Source organism: Cucurbita pepo, chromosome LG05, assembly GCF_002806865.2.
Source record: "Cucurbita pepo subsp. pepo cultivar mu-cu-16 chromosome LG05, ASM280686v2, whole genome shotgun sequence".
NCBI classification, from domain to species: domain Eukaryota; kingdom Viridiplantae; phylum Streptophyta; class Magnoliopsida; order Cucurbitales; family Cucurbitaceae; genus Cucurbita; species Cucurbita pepo.
The window spans coordinates 8,071,306-8,082,016 of record NC_036642.1 but is presented as its reverse complement, the minus strand read 5'-3'; the positions used below and the strand labels follow the sequence as shown (position 1 = coordinate 8,082,016).

The 10,711-nt window shown below is 38.3% G+C and overlaps 1 protein-coding gene and 1 pseudogene across 1 annotated transcript; both read right to left on the bottom strand.

Moving 5' to 3' along the window:
- Nucleotides 1-4,091: 4,091 nt before the first annotated feature.
- LOC111795108 (UDP-glycosyltransferase 84B2-like) lies at nucleotides 4,092-5,922 on the bottom strand. The gene is made up of 2 exons (XM_023677357.1): nucleotides 4,867-5,922; nucleotides 4,092-4,463 (listed from the first exon to the last, which is right to left on the bottom strand). The coding sequence occupies exons 1-2, from the start codon at nucleotides 5,920-5,922 to the stop codon at nucleotides 4,092-4,094; spliced, it is 1,428 nt and encodes a 475-aa protein (XP_023533125.1).
- Nucleotides 5,923-8,479: 2,557 nt separating this feature from the next.
- Nucleotides 8,480-10,658, bottom strand: LOC111794760 (annotated as a pseudogene).
- Between the last annotated feature and the right edge of the window lie 53 nt (nucleotides 10,659-10,711).

Genomic DNA, 10,711 nt, shown 5'->3' with positions numbered 1-10,711 from the left:
ATATATATATATATATATATATATATATATATATATATATATATATATATTCGTGGAATCGCCGGAGGACGTGAGAATTCCGGCGACGCTCCACACGACTCTGGAGCGAGCGGATCTCCTCAGCATGTCTCCCAGCCTTCAGCTGCACCGCCCCACGACGCTAGAGATATCTGCAAACGAAGAAACGAAAGAAATCGAGAGAGAGGGAGAGCACTGAAGTTTTCCGGCGAGTATCCGACGAGATACCCATGACTCCGAAACGCCGTATCCGATCGTTACATTGAGCAAACCAAACTGAAAATACCCTCTCGAGCCTAATATACACCCACATAGAGTGAGTACACGTCACGAATTGTCGTTGCCACCGTCGGAGAGGGAATTTGAAAATAGGATTTTTGGAAGAATTCCCGATCTAACTCCACGAACGTGAAAGAGAAAAAAAAAACGTAACAGAAGGGGAGAAGAAGCAAAGACACACAAATTAATTTTCTTATTTTTGTGGTGTATCTGTTCAGAATATACTGAGCTATAACTTGTTTGTTTGAGCCGGCTATGATTAAGTCATCCACATATGTGTCGAGGCCTCTCATTCTGTTGACAATAATGGTGAGTTTTCCAGAAAAAATTAAGGTCTCTAGAAGATATTTATAGAGAACTCAACGAAGCAGAGGAGGAAACAATGGACCTTTGTTTTCTTTCTATAGAGGAGCCAACCCATATGAGGAAGCTGCTAGGAATGAAAACGGGAGGAATGCCACGAAGAAAAGAAGAAAATTAATTTGTGTGTCCTTTCAATTGGTATCAGAACTTAATGATGATGCATTTGAGATGAGCGATCTTGGACTTTTGAGCTATTACTTGGGTATTGAGGTACGACAAAGCAGTGAATCAATCACTTTATGTCAGGCCGGATATGCAAGAAAAATCCTAGAGAAGCTAGGAATGGGGGAGTGCAATCCTTGTTCGATTCCCATGGAACCAAGAATGAAGATGAGCAAACATGGGAATGGAGAACCTGTGGTTGACAAAACACTTTACAGAAGTGTTATTGGAAGCTTATGCTATCTGGTTAATACCCGGCCCGACATAGCCTACTCAGTTGGTGTGATGAGTAGATATATGGAGGCACCAACAACTTCACATCTCACAGCAGTAAAACAAATATTGAGGTATGTGAAAGGTACTCTAAGTTTTGGCTGTGTTTATAAGAAACTATCGAATGTGGAGCTGGTAGGATTTAGCGACAGTGATATGGCTGGGGATATTGATGATAGGAAGAGTACAACTAGAGTGTTGTACTATTTGGGAGTAAATCCAATAACCTGGGTATCACAGAAGCAGAAGGTGGTGGCTTTGTCATCATGCGAGGCTGAGTATATAGCCGCAACTGCTGGAACATGTCAAGGAGTATGGTTGGGCAGGATTTTGAGTAACATCAGTCAACTGCAAGTAAAACCCAAGCTTAATGTTGACAACAAGTCAGTTATAGGATTGGCGAAAAATCATGTTTACCATGATCGAAGTAAGCACATTGATACCAGGTTCCACTTTATTCGCCAATGTGTACAAACTGAAGCTATTGAACTAAAATATGTGAACACAGATGAACAGTTGGCGGATATTCTGACAAAGCCGTTAGCAAGACAACGGTTCCTGGAGTTAAGAGAGAAAATTGGCTTGAAGAAAGTCGATTCAACGTAGTTAAACAAGTTTAGAGGAGTGATTGTTGGTTATAAACTTGTTTTTTTATTTTGCTTTATAAGTTTTTTTTTGGGTTAATTGTAATAGAGGACAGTGTGATGGAGATATATGACAGGGCTAGGAGCCTGATTATTATGGTGACTAGACAATCCAACAGATTGTATGTAGCAAAGCTGAAGCTTGCGGATCAGGTGTGTTTAATGACAAATATCAGTAATGGTGGTTGGCTCTGGCACGCGAGTAGGTATGGACACCTGAATTTTCACTCTTTAAAGTAATTAAATGACAAAAGAATGGTTGAAGGGTTGCCAAAAATCACCCAGGTCAATCATTTTGTGATGGGTGTTTAATTGGAAAGCAGCATATGACTCATTTTCCCCGAACAACAACATATCGTGCGAAAGAGTCATTGGGTAGTTGCATATTTAAATTCGTTGTCTTAAGTTAGAATAGGATGTTTGTATTTCATTTGTAATTTTTTTTATTTTAATTTTAAATTCCAGCGTTATGTTTTGAAACACGTAAGAACAACAATGTTTTCTAGCAGTTTGAAGTGTTCTTTGAATGTTTTTAAATTTTCCGTTATTTATGATGAGCATTTAAGAGTTATATTCCGCATTTAACTAAGTGCAATGGAATATAAGGTATGTAAGTATAGTGGAATGTCATGGTCACATTCGAAATCCAGATTCGACATTTGATGGTCCGATATTCTCTTGCATCTCCTACGACATGGTCATATTACTTATTTTTTTCATTTTATGTAATGACTCATGCCCAAGATTCGAAATACGACACCTAATGGCCCAACATTTCCTTGCAACATGGTCATGGTACGTACCTTCTTCGCTTCTAAGAGTGGAGACTTCTTTCATGTAACAATCCATGCCCAAGATTTGGAATCTAGATTCGACATTTGATGGCCTTGACATTTTCCTGCATCTTCTGCGTGTAACAGCCCAAGCTCACCGCTAGTAGCAGATATTGTCCTTTTTAAGCTTTTCTTTTCGGGGTTTCTCTCAATGTTTTAAAACACTACGCAATTAAAGTGTTTAGTGACCAACATTATATAGCTCAATTTCAATGTTGTTGTGGTTTTGTGTTATGAGAAGCATGTTGAAACTATGTGTAGTTTTAAAGATTCTCAAAAGGCATGACTTTAATGCTATGAGCATGTCACATAATTGTTTGGCATATATTTGTAGTCTAAAATACGTGCACAATTCATACATTTTGAAGAGGCTTGTATATGGTCATTTGCATTCCCTTTTGAGTATCGGTTAAGAATGAGATAGAAAATATAATTGGGAAGGTGTGTATTATCATTGATATTGATATCCTTTAAATAGGATACAAGCGAGTACAAATGAGGAAAATATAAAAGAATTAAATACTGATAATAAAATAAAATATACTCTAAATCAATTCATAAATGGAAGAATATTAAGATATAACATTTAGGATATATTCCATAAATAATATATCTCAACACTCCCCCTCAAGTTGGAGAGTGTATGTTAATCACGTCCAACTTGTCTTTAACTTGTCTTTACGGTAGGTCAATAACACCCAAGTTGTCTTTCACTCTTGTCTTCCCCATAATGAAAATATACGTAAAAAAAAATAGACCGTCTTTGATTGGTTTGCATTTTTAGACTTTCAAGAAATTATTGAATTTACAGAAAAGATGCAAAACCAAAAAATAGACTGACTTTGATTGGTTTGCATTTTTAGATTTTCAAGAAATTATTGAATTTTCAAGAAAGATGCAAGACTCAAAAATAGACAGCAATGATTGACTCGAGGATTGGTAATTTGTCCCATTTAATTTGATTTGGAACAAGTGAATATCCTCCCGGATCACTTCTTGGTCCATGCATAAATGCTTTAGTGGATAATAACAACAAGATCGGTGCTTTGGATCACTTGAGAGGCTGTGAAAGAAAATACGAACATCTTGAATATGTCACCTTTGAGCTTGGTGAGAAATTTGAAGATGCTTATAACGTATTCTTGATATTGGATGATCGGCGTAAAGGCTTCACTGATTGAGTTAGGGTTTGGCTTTAGGTTTAATACTCCCCTTGGACTTGAGTCCAAGGGGGTATTAGGAATACCACGATCGGTGCTTTGATATTAGGAATATGAAGATCGGTGCTCTGATACATGTTAAAAAATGAGATAGAAAATATAATTGGAAAGGTGTGTATTATCATTGATATTGATATCCTTTAAATAGGATACAAGCGATTACAAATGAGAAAAATATAAAAGAATTAAATACTGATAATAAAATAAAATATACTCTAAATCAATCCATAAAATATTTCTAACAGTATCAAACGTTTGACATTGACAAACAAACACATGAAAACCCCATTTGCATGCACTTAAGTTGTCACCTTCTTGCAACCAATGTCAGCAATGAATACATCAAGATTCCGGTGAGAAGAACCACCGTCCTCCACCGCTCTTTTCGCCGCCTCCATCAGCTCTACCGCCCTTTTTGCCATTACCTTTGCCGTAGGGCCATCGGTCATCTCCCATATGCATCTCTCCACTTCTTTTGAACTAGCAACTCCCTTATCTCCCTTTCTCGTCCTCACACCCATCTTGAAAACGTCCGTTAACAATTTGGCATTCGTGGGCTGATCCGTCCACTCCGGAAATGCTATCACTGGAACTCCGGTGACCACCGTCTCAAGCGTTGAGTTCCACCCACAGTGAGTTAGGAAGCAACCCACTGCTTTATGCTTGAGAACCTTGTTAAGAATACACGTACAAAATATTAAATATTCCCATGATCAAATGATAATTTGGGGAAGATCATGGGTTGAGACTTTTTGGGAAGCTAGAAGTAAAACCACGAGAGCTTATGCTTAAAATGGACAATATCATACCATTGTGGAGAATCGTGATTCCTAACATAATATCAAAGTCATGCCCTAAACTTAGCCACGTCGATAAAATCCTCAAATGTCGAACAAAGAATTGTGGGCCTTGAAGGTGTAGTCAAAAGTGCCTAAAATGTCGAACAAATGGTGTACTTTGTTCGATGGAAGTCCAAATCAAAGCCAGGAGAGCTTATGCTCAAAATGGACAATATCATACCATTGTGGAGATCAGTAATTCCTAACAAATTTAGGAGTAAAATATTAAACAAACCTGTTCTTGAGAGCACCAATTCACGATGAGTCCCCTCCCACCAGCAGCCTCAAGAAACCCATCCGGCAGCCGAACAGTGCAACCCTTAGTAGATTGCTCAGGCGACGGTCGCTTGAACACCCAAAGAAACGCTTTCCCACTCATCAATAACGCACTAGCAATATTGTCAACTTGCTCCTGAGACAAAACAAGAATACTCCCAAACGACACATAAACAACTGACCCCATGTCCCGCCCATCCAGCCATTGCAGGCAAGAATCATCCGCCTTCCACATGTCTACGCTTAGCCCACCCTCCACCACTTTCTCCTCCTTCCCAAGCAAAAATGGCGATACTAATGGCCCGATTGGTGATATCATCGGCCGAACAACCCCATCGTTCATGGACCCCAATACCTCCTCCTCCAGCTCGTCGAACGAAGTCCCCAAAACCCAATTCACGTCATCCAAGAAGGTGAAAAATTCTGAGAGAAGTTTTTGGAAGCAAAGATAAGCATTTGGGTGGATGAAGGTAGGGAGGTCTTCAAAGTTGAGTAATGGCAAGCCGGGTAATTGGAGAGGCTCGTTCTTGTTATGTAAAATGGCGAACTCATTGAGTTTGTTAAAGAAACGATAGTAGATGGAGTAGAGAGCGCAAGGCTGGATCCAAAGCACAGCGCAAGGGAGGTTGTTTTCTTTAGCAATAGGTATGAACCAAGGCACAAATTGGTGGAGGATTAGGCACGAGAATTTTGTAGTTTGGGATAATTTAGCAATGAGATTTGAGAGGTTTTTGCTAGCTTTGGTTCTTAGAGAGTCAATAAAAATGTCAGAGTTGGCGTCCCGGTCGAAGTCGAGGTCGAGACCGTCGGAGAAGAACTCGAATTGGATTGATGGGTTGGTGGGATCGGAGGTGGTAGTGTGTTTGAGCATACGGTGGCGGGCAAGGTCGGTGGTGGCAAGGGTGACATGAATGCCCTTTGAGATGAGGGATTTGGCGAACTTGAGCATGGGGTTTAGATGGCCTTGTAAGGCGGCTGAGGCCATGAGAACATGGATGTTTTGATCGACCACCATTGTTTTTTGAAGTTTCTATGTTTTGGGTTGGAAATGGTTTAGGAGAAGTAATGAGTTTATATACACTTAGCTTTGTTCTATCCTTTTTTGTTAGAATGTTGTGTTTATGAAACGTTCTAACCTATGAAACTGTATTTATTTAAAATTGTTACCCATTAGTTTTCTTTCTATGTTTTTAGGTTGGAATTAGCGCTCATAAAACTACCTTTAATAAAAAGAAAAAAACCAAAACAAAGGGGGATCTAAGCTTTTGAATTTGTTTTACTTTAATCTTTAGTTTTCAAATAAAAAAAATGGTATTCATTTTTGTTAGTAATATATATTTTTAGGTTTATTTAAATATGTGGATAGAGACCTTCATTTAACTTGCTTAGTGACCTGCCAACAAAACGGGTCATGATTCATTTAGATGGAAAATGGAGAGAAATTGAGGAAAGATTTTTCTCGGGTAAGAGATGAGAATTATATTTGCTGCCCAATTCCTAGACTTGTTCCATTCTCGCCTCACTTAATATAAATATAGATATATGTTCAAAAAAGAGATTTCAAATTCTACTTCCAAATTCTAGGAGGGAGAAACTTTGTTGTAACACCTAATAATTAAATACTTGATTTACCTTTTGAAGACAAATTTTTGGAGAATTTATTAAGGGTGTTAGAAGTTGAATTTCAAGATTAGGAAGAGGATAAAAAATGCTTAAAACCATCCCAAAAATGCAAATATATATAAAAAAGACATTAGTGAAAATTTGAGAAAGTTGGTCAAATTAATTTTTCGGAGGGTAAATTGGTCATTTTGACCCGTTTCTAATTAGGGGTGAGAGTGAACCCAACATATGTGATAAATTGATATATTTATGATATGATATGTTATGGTTTGAGCTATGAAATGCATACACGATTATGCTATATGACTGTTGTGATATAGGATATGATATGATATGTACTTGATGAGAATTGCTATGTCTGGAAGCATGAAACGTTAATGATATGACATATGTATGAAATGATTGACATGCAAAACGATGAACTAGCATGAAATACAACTTCGATATACACATGAAAGTCGAAAGATATGATAAATTATATGAAAAACAATATGAGAAATGAAATGGCAAAATGATATGATATGAAGAAAGATCGAGGTTGTATTAAAATGATAATGAAAATAAAAAAATGTTAGGACCTCATGCATTATTACGTGCTCATGCATTGGGGGACACCTCTGATCCTTCATGATAGTATGAACACGTATGTTACGAGGCAGTAGAACGATTATTATGTTTATCATAATGTTATCAGGGTGTCCAACATCAACAGCTACCAGAGAATGCTCGCCGACTAGGAAAAGGCCCCAGAAGGTGTGCGAACTGACTGGTGGGTCCATATTCGCATGTATGAACCGTGTGCAGGAAAATTAAGTACACATCCAATTAATCGTTAGGATAGCCGACGTTGAAAAATAGATCGATATGATAGGTCTCATTCATGACATTGTATGTGTTTGCATTTAACCCCAAAGAGTGACACGTTACTTGAATACTCTCATGATTTTCGGATGGTAAAGACAAACAAGGTGGCTTCTTCAAATTGTGAATAAGGCAGCTAAATAAAGCTCTATGGCGTGGTGTCAGTGTGTATCATAATATTAATTGAAAGCTCTTATTGTTTTGTTTTAGAGCGAGGAAAAATAGGGACAGTTATAGAAGTAGCTTTTTCAAAGGCCAAACTTTAAACAAATGGCCCAATTGCTTCATCCTCACTCATATGTGAGAACTATTCAACTCGGTTGTGGTTGGAGTATGCAAAGACATACAACATACAACATGAACGGGACCTATCATTTTAGAATCACATTTCCTTTGGTGACTATCATAACCGAGTCATCATCAGATGCGTATTTACTACTCTACACATGACCCATACATGTGAATATGGACCCAATAAGCAATTTACACACCTCCTCAGCCTCCTACACAGCTTATACGTACGAACATGGACCCACCAGTCAGTTTGACCTTCTAGGCCTCGTATAAGGCAAGAATTTCCTTATTCAATTTTCTAACCTATTTCCATATATCAAAAAATTAGAAAAATATTTTAGAAAACAACCTAATGCATGATCATGATTAATTTAAAACGAATACACCATTCATAATTAAATTAATATGAAGCAAAATTAACAGATATATGGAAAGAGTTTGAAAACTCAATTCTTTTTTCCTTTTATTGCTTAAAATTTACACAACCTTTTTAATAAATATGCATTACCATTTTTAAAAGTCTAAACTGCCATTTTTAAAAGTAACGTCTGCACTGCCTTTCAAAAAAATATGAGCTGTATTGTTCATTCTTTTATTAAATGCACTATCATTTAAAAAAAAATAATAATAATAATTTTTTATTTTATAAAAATCTTTATTATTTTTTAAAAACTCTATAATTAATTTTAAACTTTATGACATATGTAAAGAAAATAAAATACTTACTATAAAAGATTTTAATTCAAAATAAAAATCAAAACATATAAATGGAACATAAATATAAACCTTTGACATTTTAAGAAACAAACACTGATTTATTGGATAGCATTACAACACATAAAAAACAAACGTAGAACTCCATTTGCATGCATCTAAGTTGTCACCTTCTTGCAACAAATGTCAGCAATAAATTCATCAAGATTCCGGTGAGAAGAACCGCCGTCCTCCACCGCTCTTTTGGCTGCCTCCATCAACTCTACTGCCCTTTTTGCCATTGCCTTTGCTTTTGGGCCGTCGGTCATCTCCCATATGCATCTCTCCACTTCTTTTGAACTAGCAACTCCATTATCTCCCTTTCTCATCCTCACACCTATCTTGAAAACGTCCGTTAACAATTTTGCATTTGTTGGTTGATCCGTCCACTCTGGAAATGCTATCACCGGAACTCCGGCGACCACCGTCTCAAGCGTTGAGTTCCACCCACAATGAGTTAGGAAGCAACCCACCGCTTTATGCTTGAGAACCTTGTTAGAAATACACGTACTAATTATTAAATATTCACGAGATCAAATGATAATTTTGTTGAGGATTATTAGGAGTGAGTCCAACGTTAGTTAATTTAGTAGAAGATCATGGGTTTACCAGGGGAGAATACTATCTCCATTAGTATGAGGTCTTTTGGGGAATCCCAAAGCAAAGCCACGAGAGCTTATGCTCAAAATAAACAATATCATACGATTGTGGAAAGTCGTGATTTCTAATATGGTATCAGAGTCATGCCCTAAACTTAAAATGTCGAACAAATGGTGTACTTTGTTCGAGGAGGGCTCCATAGAAAGAAGTCGAGCCTCGTTTAAGGGGAGGCTATTCGAGAGCTCCATAAGACCTCAGGAGAGACTTTAGAGTGTACTTTGTTCGAGGGGAGGATTGTTAAGGATTATTGGGAAGTTGAGTCCCATATTAATTAATTTAGTGGAAAATCGTGGGTTTATAAGTGGAGAATACTGTCTCCATTAGTACGAGGTCTGAGATCTTATACTCAAAATGTACCGTATCATTCCTGGAGAGCCATAATTTCTAACAAATTTATGAGTAAAATGTTAAACAAACCTGTTCTTGAGAGCACCAATTCACGACGAGTCCCCTCTCACCAATAGCCTCAAGAAACCCATCCGGCAGCCGAACAGTGCAACCCTCAGTAGATTGCTCAGGCGACGGTCGCTTGAACACCCAAAGAAACGGCTTCCCACTCATCAAAAACGCACTAGCAATATTGTCAACTTGCTCTTGACACAAAACAATAATACTCCCAAACGACACATAAACAACTGACCCCATGTCCCGCCCATCCAGCCATTGCAGGCAAGAATCATCCGCCTTCCACATGTCTACGCTTAGCCCACCCTCCACCACTTTCTCCTCCTTCCCAAGCAAAAATGGCGATACTAATGGCCCGATTGGCGATATCATCGGCCGAACAACCCCACCGTTCATAGACCCCAAAACCTCCTCCTCTAGCTTGTCAAAGGAAGTCCCCAAAACCCACTTCACCTCATCCAAGTAGCTGAAAAACTCTGAGAGGAGTTTTTGGAAGCAAAGATAAGCGTTGGGGTGGATGAAGGTAGGGAGGTCTTCAAAGTTGAGTAATGGCAAGCCGGGTAATTGGAGAGGCTCGTTCTTGTTATGTAAAATGGCGAACTCGTTGAGTTTGTTGAAGAAACGATAGTAGATGGAGTAGAGNTGAAGAAGCGATAGTAGATGGAGTAGAGAGCGCAAGGCTGGATCCAAAGCACAGCGCAAGGGAGGTTGTTTTCTTTAGCAATAGGTATGAACCAAGGCACAAATTGGTGGAGGATTAGGCACGAGAATTTTGTAGTTTGGGATAATTTAGCAATGAGATTTGAGAGGTTTTTGCTAGCTTTGGTTCTTAGAGCGTCAATAAAAATGTCAGAGTTGGCGTCACGGTCGAAGTCGAGGTCGAGTCCATCAGAGAAGAACTCGAATTGGATCGATGGGTTGGCGGGATCGGAGGTAGTAGCGTGTTTGAGCATACGGTGGCGGGCAAGGTCGGTGGTGGCAAGGGTGACATGAATTCCCTTTGAGATGAGGGATTTGGCGAACTTGAGCATGGGGTTCAAATGGCCTTGTAAGGCAGCTGAGGCCATGAGAACATGGATGTTTTGATCCAACACCATTGTGTTTGAAGTTTCTATGTTTTGGGTTGGAAAAGGTTTAGGAGAGGTAATGGGTTTATATACAACTAAATCACTTCTTTGTTTTTTGACAGTATGTTGTGTTTATAAAAC